General features: G+C 48.0%; 1 protein-coding gene across 7 annotated transcripts in view; it reads left to right on the top strand.

Moving 5' to 3' along the window:
* LOC110495553 (neurobeachin-like protein 1) overlaps window positions 1–16,694 on the top strand; it is a 67,770-nt gene that overhangs the window by 41,935 nt on the left and 9,141 nt on the right. For 6 of the 7 annotated variants that reach the window (XM_090239613.1, XM_090239618.1, XM_090239612.1 and 3 more), the window contains 23 exons: window positions 394–553; window positions 1,053–1,155; window positions 1,359–1,518; window positions 2,540–2,698; window positions 3,004–3,163; window positions 4,257–4,345; window positions 5,280–5,858; window positions 6,854–7,029; window positions 7,567–7,726; window positions 7,939–8,067; window positions 8,404–8,583; window positions 8,992–9,120; window positions 9,311–9,460; window positions 9,656–9,813; window positions 12,950–13,074; window positions 13,364–13,490; window positions 13,634–13,782; window positions 14,453–14,586; window positions 14,977–15,078; window positions 15,316–15,411; window positions 15,520–15,644; window positions 15,901–16,041; window positions 16,428–16,558. In XM_090239613.1, the coding sequence (XP_090095739.1) occupies window positions 394–553; window positions 1,053–1,155; window positions 1,359–1,518; window positions 2,540–2,698; window positions 3,004–3,163; window positions 4,257–4,345; window positions 5,280–5,858; window positions 6,854–7,029; window positions 7,567–7,726; window positions 7,939–8,067; window positions 8,404–8,583; window positions 8,992–9,120; window positions 9,311–9,460; window positions 9,656–9,813; window positions 12,950–13,074; window positions 13,364–13,490; window positions 13,634–13,782; window positions 14,453–14,586; window positions 14,977–15,078; window positions 15,316–15,411; window positions 15,520–15,644; window positions 15,901–16,041; window positions 16,428–16,558 (3,622 nt within the window). Of the gene's footprint in view, window positions 1–393; window positions 554–1,052; window positions 1,156–1,358; window positions 1,519–2,539; window positions 2,699–2,944; window positions 3,164–4,256; window positions 4,346–5,279; window positions 5,859–6,853; window positions 7,030–7,566; window positions 7,727–7,938; window positions 8,068–8,403; window positions 8,584–8,991; window positions 9,121–9,310; window positions 9,461–9,655; window positions 9,814–12,949; window positions 13,075–13,363; window positions 13,491–13,633; window positions 13,783–14,452; window positions 14,587–14,976; window positions 15,079–15,315; window positions 15,412–15,519; window positions 15,645–15,900; window positions 16,042–16,427; window positions 16,559–16,694 lie in introns of those variants that run through there. The other variant, XM_090239617.1, reaches the window with a different exon arrangement.

Below are 16,694 nucleotides of genomic sequence, written 5' to 3'. Positions count from 1 at the left end.
CACGTCAGACTCATTAAAGAAGTAATCTCCGTCCAGTTCGTGGTCAGTAATTACTGTTCTGATATCCAGAAGCTATTTTTGGTCGTAAGAGACGGAACCAGCAACATTTGTACAAAGTAAGTTGCGACCAATGATAAAAATAACACAAAATATCACAGTTGGTTAGGAGCCCGTGAAACGGCGGCCATCCCCTCCGGCGCCGTTATCAACTCTCTCTGGCTCTTTCATTCTCTCTGTCTCCTCTTTCTCTCTCTCGCCTGTGCTCTCTCAATCTCTTTCCACTCTCTCTTTCTGTCATTCTCTCTTGCTCTCTTTGTCTCTGTCATTCTCTCTCTACTCTCTCCTCTCTTATTGAGTCTCTCTCTTGGCGTGTGTGTGTTTCTCTCTGTGTAGCTGCCTGCCAGTCTGGTGGATGTGAGTGTCTTGGTGTCTGCTCAGCTCCTGGTGGAGCAGGTTACCTATGAAAAGAACCAGCAGCTGCTGCAGCAGCTCCACACACACCTTCTGTTCAACTTCAGCATCTGGAACCTGGGAGACTTCCCCCTGCGCATCGGTGAGCACCTGGGACCATGGGTCTGTGTGAGGGGGGTTCACGTGTTAGTCGATATGAGAGTGTGATTGGTTACAAATCCAGGAACAAGTTGAAGTTTGTTCCACCTGAGCAAGTCAGAGACCACTATAATGACACACCACATGTGTTTGATGGACCCTTTTTGTCTACTTCTAATGCCACCTTCACATGCTAGTCGGAACTCTGAGGTTTCGGACTTCCTAACTGGTTGAACGTGGCACGTGTATAACTTCAACCAGTTAGCCAGTCGGAAATTTCAGAGTTTCCTAGTTCCGACTGGACCGTGAACGCGGCATAATGCCTCTTAAGGGGAGAGTAATCCAAAAGTAACTGACAGTAATCAAATTAAATTAGTTTGGGTAATCCAAAAGTTCTGTTACTGATTCCATTTTTGGGCAGGTAACTAATGGATTACTTTTAGAATGTAACCTATCCATCCCTGTGTGTGTGACTCTTGTCAATCTTTCTCGTGGTGATGAAGGTCACATCCAGTACATGTCCACCGTCATCAAAGAAAACAGGAAGCAGTTCCGGAAGAAATACGGAGTTCAATTTCTACTGGACACCATTCGCCTTTACTACGGGTGGGACTCCATCTCCCAGAATGCTTAGCTTCTGGTTTTTACTCATGATTCATAATTGTCCTACTCTAGCTCCATCTGTTACATGAGATGTATGTATTGTAATAACTGTACAAGTTCTACAGTCAACTTGATTTCTCATAAAATAATATTTATGTTAAACGTGTTTTTTTTTTATTTTTAATAAGTGATTCTAAATCTGTCAGTAAGAGTGTCAGCAGGGAGGGAGATATTAGTGAAGACGACAATCAGACCATCCGATCGTCCCTCTGCGGCCTCCTGAAGTATTACATCAGCAAGGGTATGACCCAGGAGGAGATGCACAGCATTCTGGGATACATCGCCGCCATCGGAGACGAGGAACAGGTGAGGGATGGATGGAAGGGAGGAACGGACAGATGACGGGTCCATGACTTGTCAGAATCTTTGTCTCTGTTACAATATTAACACTAATGAAGCCATGCATCGTATCATGGATTAACATGGAGAAAGCAGATGTCCTGTAGTCAGAGGACTCCACTCCATATGAGTAACATTGAAGATGAGATGGTTAATAGACTGGCTATTACCCGATGTGGAAGACCGAGTGCAATTCAACCTCTCTCACTTATTGACCCTCTCTGAATAAGCCCAAGTTGTCTTCAATATCCATGTACTGGAATATCACTTAGAAATCCTATGAGGACCATTGCTGTGGTGCCTATGAGGGAACAGCTGCCTGCTCTGTGCCTGGCACAGTGGTGAGGCTGTGTGTTTCCAGCCTGCGGCTACACTAAGGACAGCCCTGGTCTCTGGCCTGCTGGTTACCTAGGCCTCTGGAAGAAAGCCCCTAATAGCCTTCAGCTGGCTGCTCTGTTTAACTGACTGCGGCAGGCCTCTGTCTCTCAAGGCCCAGCTTCCCATCCACTCACTTCACACAGGATTTATACGCCTGGCATTCAATGAGGATCTGTTTCCTGTGTGTCCGTGTCCTTCCTCTCTCCCTCCTTTTCTCCAGCTCTTTTTCCTGTTTGTCTTATCCTCTTACATAGGTTTCTATACACGGCCTGTGACATCATGGCATGTGACATATGCTCACTGCAATGTCAAGTGTTCATCCTCCACAGTTTGTCTTCTCTCCATCCGACCCATTATTAGGCTGTTCAGTCCCTGAAACCACACTCGTCATTTACTTGCGCTCTCCACTTAATTCAATCCTAGTGTGTGTGTGTGCGTCTTGGTGGAGTTGCTAACTTTGTGTGTGTGTGTGTGTGCGCGCCTTGGTGGAGTTGCTAACCGTGTGTGTGTGTGTGTGTGCGCGCCTTGGTGGAGTTGCTAACCGTGTGTGTGCGTGTGTGCGTGCGTGCATGCTCCTTGGTGGAGTTGCTAACCGTGTGTGTCCCTCTAGCTGTGTGGAGTGATAGAGTTGCTGCTCAGTCTGCTCCAGACCAGTGCTGCCAGGGACCAGCTTTTCCTGCTTCTGTTTGAGCCGGGGGCGGCCGACTCCTGCTACGCCCTGCTGCTCAACACCAAACACTCAGACCGCCTCCGAGAGCTCGTCTTCAAGGTGAGGGACCTCCTCACACGTACCAACACACACACACACACACACACACACACACGGGAATGTTCAAGTGTGTTGTGGTTTTGACGACTTCCGAGTTTGTGTTGGACACGGAGAACTTACTGGCCTAGAAATGTTCTGGATTTAAAAAATAATAATTTTTAATTACTTTGAAAATGTGGAGTAGGTTATGTTGTGCAGATGAGTCAATACTTTCACGAGGTAGTATTCAAGACCCTTCTCTTTCAGACATTGAATGCTGCTAATGTAACATCATTTAATGGTCTTTGCCGTGTGTGAGAGTCCAGATGTTTGACCGCATGCTGCGCTGCGACCGTGTCTATGAGAAGAACAAGCAGAGGCTGAAGCTGAGGGAGGTGGGATACTCTGGTCTCTCCCTGCTCTTCTCTGACCTCCACGTCACCCCCTCCCTCGTCAAGAGCCTGCTCAACCAGGTGCTCCACACAGGTGGGTGACGGTGTCCCTCCCACCCCTTCTCTCACCCTGTCAGTGTCCACCACACCATTCAGATATGTTTCTGGGGACTAGATCACTACGGTTGGAGGCGGCTCCTTCAACAGCCAATCATCAACATGGTTTTTCAATTCTATAAAAACATGTTTTTATTTATTTTATCTTTATTTAACCAGGCAAGTCGGTTAAGAACAAATTCTTATTTACATTGACTGCCTAGGAACAGTGAGTTAACTGCCTGTTCAGGGGCAGAAGGACAGGTTTGTTACTAGTCCAACGCTCTAACCACTAGGCTACCCTGCCGCCCCAAATAGTTATTGTGTCCGAAGGGTAATTCATTGGCAACTTTACAAATACATACAAAACGGCAAACAAATTAAATTAGTAAAAGGCAATACAAATGTGTTTTGTGATTTAAAAAAAAAAAACATCTATATATATTTTTTTTACCCAAGCAATATCTACAGTAACGCAGGTGAAGTGGTTTCATTTCATTGGCCAATAAAAAAGAATGAGAACTGACACCGCTTCACCCAGCTGTCCCTATAGACCTTTGTAGATGTGGTGTTCAGCCCTTGCATAGTTTTGATTGGCTGGCTCTACTCCCATGACTCCATTGGAGTTTGATTTAGTGGCCAATCAATGAAGCGTTGAGGGTTAATTGATTGGCGGGAGTGCGGCTGAAGTTGGAGGGAGTGTAGACTGCAGAGAATGGCTTCCTCTCTATAAATAAATGACTGAATGAATGGCTGGAGAGAGTCAGGGCGGTTCTGCAGTGAGGTTTGTATGGGCAAAGGGCAGGAAATCAATGTTTCTCCAGTGTACTTCAGGTTATTGTTTTACCCATTCAGCTATATGGACAGATCAATCAGGGTTATGTTCAGCTGGGAGAAAACGTTTTCAAACAGTGAGGTACTTCCTGAACATGCTTTTCTTCCGTTGAGAAATGTTTTTATACGGTGCGCCCTACTGAACATGATCCAGTATTATGGTGTGGCCCAACAGGTAATATGAGATTCAGTCAATGTGTACTCGACTAAATTATATGGCTATGGCTTATCATGTTGACCTTTGACCCCCCCCTTAGATCATGTGGTGAGCTACAAGGACCTTATGGCCCTGGTCCAGCTGACTCACCGGGTCGGGCCCAGCGTACGCCTGCTCGTGTGCAATAGGGTGAGGGAACAGAGCACACACACTAAGTTATTAAAACGACACACATACCCGGTTCTCAGGGTAGAAACAGACATCTTCCTACATACCAGATGTTGATATCCATAATAATTAAATCACTACATCAACCATAAATGGATGATATTACTTTGAAATCTTTGAAATGAAGGCATTATAGAAGGGATTATAAACTTGTGCTAAAATATCTGGTTTTGATCTTCCTAAAACTCTATCCCCCCTCTCTATCCATCCCCCCTCTCTCTATCCATCTCCCCTCTCTCTATCCATCCCCCCTCTCTCTATCCATCCCCCCTCTCTCTATCCTCCCTCTACTCTTCCCCCTCTCTATCCTTCCTCCTCCCCCTCTCTATCCCACCTTCCCCCCTCTCTATCCTTCCTCCCCCTCTCTACCCCCCCTCTATCCCCCCTCTATCCTTCCCCCTCTCTATCCCCCCTCTATCCTTCCCCCCTCTCTATCCCCCCTCTATCCTTCCCACATCTCTATCCTCCCTCTACCCTTCCCCCCTCTCTATCCTTCCTCCCTCTCTCTATCTTTCCTCCCCCACCTCTCTATCCTCCCTCTATCCTTCCCCCCCTCTCTATCCTTCCTCGCTCTCTCTCCCCTTCCCCCGCCTCTCTATCCTTCCTCTCTCTCTCTCCCTCACTATCATTCCTTCCCTCCCTGCATCCCTTGTTCTTTCTCCATCCCCCCAAAAAAGATGAAATCATTGATGACATAAATAAATAACATAAGCATAATACTACATAATACTACATAATACTACATAATACTACATAATACTACATAATACTACATAATACTACATAATACTACATAATACTACATAATACTTGAATAATAAATAACAGGTCAGTAATGTTGAATGAACAATAATGAATACTTGGGTAGTAATACTACTGCTCTCTCTCCCTCTAGCTGTACCAGCTCCTCCAGTCCCAGCAGGACGCGGCGCGGGAGATCTCCAGACAGCTGTGCTGGCAGGAGACCCTGATGAGGCTGTTCCTGCGCTCCCCCTGCGAGGGCGGCCCGGGGCGGGGCGACGCTGCCAGCACCTGCAGCCTGGACCTCAGCCGGGGCAGCGGCAGCCGCCTAGAACTGCCCCTGGAGAGGAGGGGCCGAGCAGGCAGCGCCGGGAGACTGGTGGATGAAGACCGCCTCAGCATGAGCTCCAGAAGATCAGTGGACAGTCTTGAAAATGGGGATGTGCTTTCGCTTCTGGACACGCCCGTTAGTCAGATTGGGGAGGGCCTGTTGCTCAAGCCCTGGGCGTCTGGGGGAGGGAAAGCAGGGGGGTTGAGTTTGGACCTGTCCCACATGAGTGCCTACGAGGGCGGGGAGAGCGGCAACCAGACGCCGGGGAGCATGGTCAGCACGCCATCGCCGCTGGAGGCATCAGTCAAGGCCTTCCCAGATGCCTCGGCGGCGTCCCTCACCGAGGACAGCTTCCTGTTCAGCGACAACATGTCGTTGGGGGAGTCGTTCAGCTGTGCTGAGGTGAGACATCTGTCTATAGTGGTTTCCTCTCCTCTTCATTGTAGCTAGCCAGTCACAGTGGCTGTATATCAATAGATAAAAGTGGTTTCCTCTAGGTGGTTTCCTAAAGGCTCTAGGAAGTCTGACTAGTCACAGTGACTGTATATCAATTGTATAAATTGTCTTCCTTTCCTTCAGCTGCTCAAATTGGATATTTGAAAGCTAATTCCTGGAAGGGATCCAGATTACCCTATTGGGGGCTTGTGTATCCACCCTATTGGGGGCTTCTGTATTCACCCTATTGGGGGGCTTCTGTATCCACCCTATTGGGGGCTTGTGGATCCACCCTATTGGGGGCTTGTGGATCCACCCTATTGGGGGCTTGTGGATCCACCCTATTGGGGGCTTGTGGATCCACCCTATTGGGGGCTTGTGGATCCACCCTATTGGGGGCTTGTGGATCCACCCTATTGGGGGCATGTGGATCCACCCTATTGGGGGCTTGTGGATCCACCCTATTGGGGGCTTGTGGATCCACCCTATTGGGGGGCTTCTGTATCCACCCTATTGGTTTCCACTGTGGTGCCAGAGTGTTCCTATGTCCCTCAGGTCCTCTGATCCCCTACAGACTTATAAAGAAATATAAAGCTATAAAATGCCACTGCCTCACTAGGGAGCCACCTCTCCCTCTCATCTATAGATGGGGACAATCTCAATTTGCGTTTCCTTGGCTCCTCGCGTCCTCTCTCCTCGTCTCCTTCTCAAAACCCAGTGGATGAGAAAGTCAGAGGTCCTTATGTTTTGAATGGGTTTTCAGAATGGGGTGGGGAGAGCGGACACGAGTAGTCAAGGTAATGCAATTGAGATTCTCCCATGGGACTGTCGTCAGTAGGGCCAGACATGGGGGGGTCAAACCACACCATGGAGGCTGGGGGTGGGAGGGAACCCCCTCTGTGTTTGTCTATCTGTACCTGGATGTGACTCTCACTGACTCCCTCCTCTCTGTCTCCCCCTAGCGGACGGAGGAGGAGCTGTCTCGCATGCTGCTGGAGATCGTGCTGTGCGTAATGTGGCGAGGCGTGGAGGGCTCGGACGATGCCGCCTGGCTGGAGCGGGGGCAGGTGTTCTCTGCCCTCACCAAGCTGGGCACTACCAACGAGCTGCTGCTGCCTGTGGACCACATCAAGCTCAGGTGGACACACTGGCAATTTTTACGTTTGATTTATTTCATTCTCAGTTGACAAGACTGAAAATATGCAGAATGCACAGTTCCATTTAGACACCAAACACGAGATATTACGTTCAATTAAAAAGGTTCAGTCTCACAAAGATATTAGTTTAAAAAGACCCATTTTGTTACAAAAAATGATTGAGGAGGAGTAGGAACCAGCCTGCAGGGTGATGTGATGACTATAGTGAGGAGTAGGAACCAGTCTGCAGGGTGACGTGAGGAGTAGGAACCAGTCTGCAGGGTGACGTGAGGAGTAGGAACCAGTCTGTAGGGTGACGTGAGGAGTAGGAACCAGTCTGTAGGGTGACGTGACGACTGTAGTTGTGGCTGTTCAATGTGTTTAGTGTTCAGTCACATCAGTCTTGAAGCGGGGGTCTGGTTCTCTGGTGTTTATTCACATTTTGTTTGTCTCTCTCTCTTAATTTCCTCCACTCCTCTGTTGTCCTTCTTTCCTCTCTTTCTATCCCCATCTCCCACCCCTCCCTCCCTCTCACCCAGTCTGATGGAGAGGATGCTGGAGTGGGCTGTGACTGACAACCGGGAGGCCACGGCGGCCATGTTGCCCCAGCACACCGAGAACGCTGTGCGGCTGCTCCACGTTGTGCAGGACTTCCTGCAGGCTGAGGGCCTGGTCAACCCCACCCTGTGGACAGAGAAGGTATTGTTATTAGGAGTAGCGACATCTTTGCCAGTATGTGTGAATGTCATAGTTCAGTGATTTGACATATGAAGACATTTGTTACATTAAAAGCAGTCTATCGCCTAAGAGTGACTGCAATCCACAATTAGGCTTTGTTAAATAATTATAAACCAATTGAGTAACACAAGCCATGTTAGAGGGGATTTGATTCATTGATTGTTTTCTTCTAGGTCCTGGAGGAGACAGTGACTCTGATGGACAGTCTAATGGTGTGGTACTCGTCAGGGGCCCAGTGGCTGCAGCTGTCTCAGGTGGGCCTGAGGCTTCTGTTGGGCTTCATGGCCCAGGAAGACCCCCAGGTGAGAAGCTGTCCAGTGTCACATACACACACTCTTACATGTACATTTGAGTAATTTAGCAGATGCTCTTTTCCAGTGGAACTTAGTCAGTGGGTTCAACTGTACACTTCATACCTCTACTTTCAGTCTACCGGTGGTACTCAAACCTTTTCAGCTTAGTCCCCCCTTGAGGGCGACCCGCCTCACACGAAGTCTCATAGAAGGCACTATAACCCTCTATCACGTCCCCTCCCCCACTACCAGGTGTCACATCTTATTCAGGATGCTTGTCTTTATATGAATGTTTTTATCACCTCCAGGTAAGCTGTGTATGTAAGTGATCTCCTCTCCTGCCAGGTGTGTGCCTTGGCCACAGCCAAGCTGAACGGCATCCTGCAGACCAAGAGCGTGGAGACTCAGGACGAGGCGTGTTACCTGCTGGGCAAGGTGGAGGGCATCCTGAGGCGCTCTGTAGGGGGGCAGACAGAGGAGACCTATATGTGCCTGGTGCCCCTGCTCCGCACGCTGCTCTCCAAGGTACACACTCACGCGCAGGCACATACACACATCCACGCGCAGGCACACACACACATCCACGCGCAGGCACACACACACACTCGAGCTCAGACTCAGACACGAAAAGACATGCATGATGAACAGTCACAATGAAGTAGAATCCGTATCAAACATTCCAAAGAGACTTGCTGACTGTTTTCTTAAATAACGGCAAAACCTTGGCACATAGACAAAACATTTGTCACACCAAGGGTCGGTGTCTAGGACACAGATTAAACATAGTCCTGGACTAAAGAGAGATTTCAATGGAATCTCTTTTGAATATGCTTTGTAGTCCAGGATTACTAGCCACTAGTCTGTAGTATGTCAATACCTCACACCACTTTGGATTATTTTCTAATCTCTTGTAATATCTTGTTGTGTCTGCAGGTGAACAAGCTGCTGTACATGGAGCTGCACCTCCCCCAGCTGCCTGACACCAACGGCAGCCCCTCCTTCTTCGAGGACTTCCAGCTCTACTGCAACTCCCCCGAGTGGAGGGTCTACCTCGACAAATACGTGAGGAGCTGGTTCAATGCCTTACTAAATCATTGCTAAGTCATTCAACTCTTGAAGAGCAGCAAGAAACGTGTTGAGAAATTTGAAGATCAACCTTAAAGATGAGAAAATACATCAATCTCCGGTGTTGAGGGAGCGAGCCTGAGATGAACAAAAGAAGTAGTTGAATTGGTTCTCTCTCTGTCCTCAGATCATCCCCTACATGAAGCAGTATGAGATTGAGACGTTTAGCCAGGGTCACGAGACCATGGCTCTGTTCTGGAAGGAGTGCTATGAAAGCTTCATGGTCAACCTGCACAAGAGAGAGAGGGAGAGGGGAGAGAGCAAGATACGCTTCCAGGTCATACACACACACACCACACACACACAGACACACAGATCCGAGTAAGGTCCACTTCCTATTGAGCTGTCCATAATACTGCTGTATCATGGAAATGAAATGTCAGGCCACAGTAACACAGAGCATATTGCCTTGTGTGGTGTTCTCCACACCAGAACACACTGACTCCCCGTTCCTCGTCCCGCCGTCCCTCAGGAGCAGTTTGTGGAGCCCTTCTCTCGGCGCGGCCGGCAGGAGAACCTGCGATACAACAGCATGCTGAAGCAGCTTCACAGCCAGCACAGCGCCGTCCTCAGGCAGTGGAGAGGAGCACGCCGCAGCCTGGTGTGTGAGAGAGGCCCCTGGGCAGACAGGTAACGGCCACACACACACTATTTATTATTATATATACAGTATTATATATGATTATAGGACTTCATTGGTCATTACTTCAGCACCCCGGCAAACACATGATCAGCCAAAGAACTGTTGTCCACTGTCCTCCAGTCAATCAACGCAGTTTATTTTATAACTCCTTCTTTTTGTTTTACATCAGCAGTTTATCACAAAGTGCTTTACAGACACCCCTCCTAAAACCCCCAAAGAGCCATCAATGCAGTTTATCACAAAGTGCTTTACAGACACCCCTCCTAAAACCCCCAAAGAGCCATCAATGTAGTTTATCACAAAGTGCTTTACAGACACCCCTCCTAAAACCCCCAAAGAGCCATCAATGCAGTTTATCACAAAGTGCTTTACAGACACCCCTCCTAAAACCCCCAAAGAGACATCAATGCAGTTTATCACAAAGTGCTTTACAGACACCCCTCCTAAAACCCCCAAAGAGCCATCAATGCAGTTTATCACAAAGTGCTTTACAGACACCCCTCCTAAAACCCCCAAAGAGCCATCAATGCAGTTTATCACAAAGTGCTTTACAGACACCCCTCCTAAAACCCCCAAAGAGCCATCAATGCAGTTTATCACAAAGTGCTTTACAGACACCCCTCCTAAAACCCCCAAAGAGCCATCAATGCAGTTTATCACAAAGTGCTTTACAGACACCCCTCCTAAAACCCCAAAGAGCCATCAATGCAGTTTATCACAAAGTGCTTTACAGACACCCCTCCTAAAACCCCCAAAGAGCCATCAATGCAGTTTATCACAAAGTGCTTTACAGACACCCCTCCTAAAACCCCCAAAGAGCCATCAATGCAGTTTATCACAAAGTGCTTTACAGACACCCCTCCTAAAACCCCAAAGAGCCATCAATGCAGTTTATCACAAAGTGCTTTACAGACACCCCTCCTAAAACCCCCAAAGAGCCATCAATGCAGTTTATCACAAAGTGCTTTACAGACACCCCTCCTAAAACCCCCAAAGAGCCATCAATGCAGTTTATCACAAAGTGCTTTACAGACACCCCTCCTAAAACCCCCAAAGAGCCATCAATGCAGTTTATCACAAAGTGCTTTACAGACACCCCTCCTAAAACCCCCAAAGAGCCATCAATGCAGTTTATCACAAAGTGCTTTACAGACACCCCTCCTAAAACCCCTAAAGAGCCATCAATGCAGTTTATCACAAAGTGCTTTACAGACACCCCTCCTAAAACCCCCAAAGAGCCATCAATGCAGTTTATCACAAAGTGCTTTACAGACACCCCTCCTAAAACCCCCAAAGAGCCATCAATGTAGTTTATCACAAAGTGCTTTACAGACACCCCTCCTAAAACCCCCAAAGAGCCATCAATGCAGTTTATCACAAAGTGCTTTACAGACACCCCTCCTAAAACCCCCAAAGAGCCATCAATGCAGTTTATCACAAAGTGCTTTACAGACACCCCTCCTAAAACCCCCAAAGAGCCATCAATGCAGTTTATCACAAAGTGCTTTACAGACACCCCTCCTAAAACCCCTAAAGAGCCATCAATGCAGTTTATCACAAAGTGCTTTACAGACACCCCTCCTAAAACCCCTAAAGAGCCATCAATGCAGTTTATCACAAAGTGCTTTACAGACACCCCTCCTAAAACCCCCAAAGAGCCATCAATGCAGTTTATCACAAAGTGCTTTACAGACACCCCTCCTAAAACCCCCAAAGAGCCATCAATGCAGTTTATCACAAAGTGCTTTAAAGACACCCCTCCTAAAACCCCCAAAGAGCCATCAATGCAGTTTATCACAAAGTGCTTTACAGACACCCCTCCTAAAACCCCCAAAGAGCCATCAATGCAGTTTATCACAAAGTGCTTTACAGACACCCCTCCTAAAACCCCCAAAGAGCCATCAATGCAGTTTATCACAAAGTGCTTCACAGACACCCCTCCTAAAACCCCCAAAGAGCCATCAATGCAGTTTATCACAAAGTGCTTTACAGACACCCCTCCTAAAACCCCCAAAGAGCCATCAATGCAGTTTATCACAAAGTGCTTCACAGACACCCCTCCTAAAACCCCCAAAGAGCCATCAATGCAGTTTATCACAGTGCTTTACAGACACCCCTCCTAAAACCCCCAAAGAGCCATCAATGCAGTTTATCACAAAGTGCTTCACAGACACCCCTCCTAAAACCCCCAAAGAGCCATCAATGCAGTTTATCACAAAGTGCTTTACAGACACCCCTCCTAAAACCCCCAAAGAGCCATCAATGCAGTTTATCACAAAGTGCTTTACAGACACCCCTCCTAAAACCCCCAAAGAGCCATCAATGCAGTTTATCACAAAGTGCTTTACAGACACCCCTCCTAAAACCCCCAAAGAGCCATCAATGTAGTTTATCACAAAGTGCTTTACAGACACCCCTCCTAAAACCCCCAAAGAGCCATCAATGCAGTTTATCACAAAGTGCTTTACAGACACCCCTCCTAAAACCCCCAAAGAGCCATCAATGCAGTTTATCACAAAGTGCTTTACAGACACCCCTCCTAAAACCCCCAAAGAGCCATCAATGCAGTTTATCACAAAGTGCTTTACAGATACCCCTCCTAAAACCCCCAAAGAGCCATCAATGCAGTTTATCACAAAGTGCTTTACAGACACCCCTCCTAAAACCCCTAAAGAGCCATCAATGCAGTTTATCACAAAGTGCTTTACAGACACCCCTCCTAAAACCCCCAAAGAGCCATCAATGCAGTTTATCACAAAGTGCTTTACAGACACCCCTCCTAAAACCCCCAAAGAGCCATCAATGCAGTTTATCACAAAGTACTTCACAGACACCCCTCCTAAAACCCCCAAAGACCCCCAAAGAGCCATCAATGCAGTTTATCACAAAGTACTTCACAGACACCCCTCCTAAAACCCCCAAAGAGCCATCAATGCAGTTTATCACAAAGTGCTTTACAGACACCCCTCCTAAAACCCACCATGTTCTGCCATCAATATAGAGGCAGAAGCACAGTGGCTAGGAAAAACTCCCTAGAAGAGTTTCTGGGTGTCTCTCTTGCGTTCAGTTTGTTCTTCAGTTCATGCAACTTGGTTGACGTTCTCCTGTCTGTTGTTTTCTCAGGCAGCAGAGTGAGATGCACTGGCGAGTGTCCAGCGCGGAGAACTACTCCCGCATGAGACTCAAACTGGTGCCCAACTACAACTATGAGGACCACCGGCAGGCCAGCGCTCTCAGGGACAACCTGGGTAAGAGAGGCAGCTTCACTGGTTCCCTTGACAAGGCATCGCTGGAGTCTGAATAAACCATCATGTTAGCTGTAGACACGGACCCTTCTCCTCTTCCTGTTTCTCTTCCTCTTCATCTTCTTTGTCCTCTGCCTCTTGTTCCTGTTTCTCTTCCTCTTCATCTTCTTTGTCCTCTGCCTCTTGTTCCTCTTCCTTCTCCTCTAACAACTCCTCATCCTCTTCCACCTTCCTCCTCCTCTAACTCTTCTTCCGCCTCTTGTTCCTCCTCTTCCTCTCCCTTGTCCCCCAGGTGTCCAGCAGCAGAAGGTGACATCTGAGTCCTTACTGCTGGAAGCGGTCAAGCAGGTGAAGGTCAGCGACCTGGAGGATGACATTCTGGAGCTGCCTGAAGACGACCCTGCAGCGACCAACAACACGTCAGTACTCTCAACGTTGTCTACTAATGTTGTGTGTTGTGTCTGTCGTGGACTGTTAGGTAGTTTTGACTACAAACGTGAATGGACTTGGTCACCTATCTGTCTGTTTCTATCTCTCTCGCTGTCTCGCTCTCTCTTTCCAGGGGGGAGGTGGAGGAGGCAGGCCAGAAGGAGAAGCTGGTTCTGTGGGAGGACTGTGAGCTGGTCACCCAGGTGGATGTCAGCCCTGGACGTCTGGAGCTCACCACCCAGCACATCTACTTCTATGACAGCAGCACAGAGAAGGAGGAGGGTGAGGAGAGAGGGAGGAAGATAGGAGGGTCGTAGGGAGGGTTCTCCTGAAAGAGGAGGGAGGGGAGGAAGAAGGGATGAAATAGTGGGGTTAGCGGAAGAGTTGCTGTTAGTAAGAAGGAGAGAGGAAGGAAGGCTGAAGGAGAGTGAGCGAGTGGAGCAGGAGTTGATTAACCAGAGGTTATGGATGGGTTATGACTAGACATTTACAATACATACATACCTCACTGTTAAAGACTCATTGTGTTGTCTTAGACATAGAGGTGTAGCTGTTCTGACTAGACATGTACAATACATACATACCTCACTGTTAAAGACTCATTGTGTTGTCTTAGACATAGAGGTGTAGCTGTTCTGACTAGACATGTACAATACATACATACCACACTGTTAAAGACTCTCATTGTGTTGTCTTAGACATAGAGGTGTAGCTGTTCTGACTAGACATGTACAATACATACATACTACACTGTTAGACTCTCATTGTGTTGTCTTCGATATAGAGGTGTAGCGGCTCCCACAGGCAATACACATCATATAATGTAATGACGTAGGGTTTAAGATTCGGGCCTGGAGTTTTGCCATGGTCAAGTCCCTAGTTAGGTCAAACTCCTGGCCTTGTGTATTATACATAACCAACCCCCTGTCTGTCCCCCTGTCTGTCCTTCCAGGTGTGGGTCAGGACTTTAAGTGGCCTCTATCTCAGATCCGGGAGATCCACCTGCGAAGGTACAACCTCCGCCGCTCGGCCCTGGAGATCTTCCTCATAGATCAGACCAACTACTTCCTCAACTTTAAGAAAGAGGTCAGTTCTGGGATCTGCTTTTTACGTGGATTGAGAACGGTGTACCCCCATCCATTTCACTACTTGGTCTATTCCAGAGCTAGCACATCACCTGATTCAACTCATCAAGGGCTAGTCCTGGAATAGATCAAGTAAGTAGATGGGGGGTGTTTGAGGAGGGGTTTGGGATACTCTTATGTAGAAGGAATGACTACATAGGCCTGGAGTACTGGGGTGTGTTGAGTACAGTAAAACGTTAAGAACAAATATAACCTGTACTACTCCCTATTCTACATGACAGGCCATCATATCTGTTCTACATAATATATTTTGATCTGAGCATTCTGAAAGATTTCACACTTTTGAACAGACCCCCTCATGTTGGAATGTTCTGTGTGGTTTGATTGACAGGTGCGGAACAAGGTGTACAGTAGGATGCTGCTGCTGCGCTCCCTCAGCCTGTACGGCACACGCTCACCACAGGAGCTGCTCAAGGCCTCCGGACTCACACAGGTCAGGGGTCAAACATTGACATGGGAGATCAAGGTCGTGTTCAGTAGGGAGGAAGTGGTTTGAAACGGAGGTGATACTCCCTGAACTGGTCTAATAAGAACAGATGTATTATTTTTTTGCAAAACGTTTTGTTACGTTGTGCCCTACTGAGCATGACCCATGTTAAGTAGTCAGTATGGTCTCAGGTATTGTGTTGACAGGTTGTGTTAAACCTCCTCTCTCTCTCGTCTTTGGTAGAAATGGGTGAACCGAGAGATGACCAACTTCGACTACTTGATCCAGCTGAACACCATCGCGGGCCGAACCTACAACGACCTGTCTCAGTACCCAGTGGTACGTTCTGTTAACACGGACCCTATGGGGGAAGATGTGGAATATACCATCTTGGTGCTCTTCTAAAGGGTGTTCATGGTTTAGTTAATTGTGTGTGTGTGTATCCAGTTCCCCTGGATCCTGTCGGACTACACGTCAGAGGAGCTGGACCTGACAGACCCCGGGGTGTTCCGCGACCTGTCCAAGCCCGTGGCCGTACTCAACGAGCGGAACGCCAAGGCTGTACGGGAGAAGTACGTTCTCTCAACCTCTCTCACTGAGCCGCTGAGGCGTCTACATACTGGCATTTACGTGACACGTTCCAGGGTGGCAGTGTATTCATTCATTCTCTTCACTACATAAGTGTCCTCGTCCATAGAATTAGACTGACTGCAATACAACACTTTATTCCCGTTGAGGAAATGTCTCTTTGGGGGCAAATAACTGGATTCTGTTGTAGTAAATATAGTAAGTAATTATAATGTTAAGTTCACGTCTCCCTGTCTGTAGGTATGAGAGTTTTGAGGACCCCACGGGGACCATCGACCGGTTCCACTACGGTACCCACTACTCCAACGCAGCAGGAGTCATGCACTATCTCATCCGCGTGGAACCCTTCACGTCCCTCCACATCGCGCTACAGAGTGGACGGTAAAAGCAATGGGTTTTGGTGAGGGGGGAATCAGACTAGAAAACTCAGGCCAGAAGTTAACAGCATTGAAGTCCATGGAGTTAACAGTGCTCGGGTTGTACCAGTCAAATTGCTGTGGTCTGAGCAGCTTTGTGCGTTCTAGTCATTCTAGTTCTGTGATTACACGTGTGTTCCAACTGACAATGAAATGTATCTATGCTCTTGTCTGGAGATGTGCTATTGTACTGATGTCAGTAAGGCCAGAAGTCTTTCTCTCACCGAGCTACAGCCTTACTAGATCCACAGTTTGTCTTTGTCAGGTCACATGGTCAGCAAAACCATCCGGTCTCTAGTACTATGGCATACTTTAAGGCCATTGGCTGTTGGTCTTCCTCCCTCGGTCCAGGTTTGACTGTGCGGACCGCCAGTTCCACTCCATCCCAGCTTTGTGGCAGACCCTCACGGACAACCCCAACGACGTCAAGGAGCTCATCCCAGAGTTCTTCTACTTCCCGGAGTTCCTGGAGAATCAGAACGGTGAGATGAGCTCCGTGTCTGTAGAGAATCACAGACACGCTGGCTATGTTGACTGACTGTCCGTACTAACACGCCTCCTGTGGTGGTGTTCACACAGTCAATCAGAGAACATCTGGACTCGACTGGACCGGTTCAG

This window comes from Oncorhynchus mykiss, chromosome 7 (assembly GCF_057628025.1).
Source record: "Oncorhynchus mykiss isolate SJ-2025 chromosome 7, ASM5762802v1, whole genome shotgun sequence".
Classification (NCBI taxonomy): domain Eukaryota; kingdom Metazoa; phylum Chordata; class Actinopteri; order Salmoniformes; family Salmonidae; genus Oncorhynchus; species Oncorhynchus mykiss.
Note: the sequence above shows the minus strand (reverse complement) of the source record. Positions and strands in the feature narration are given on the sequence as shown.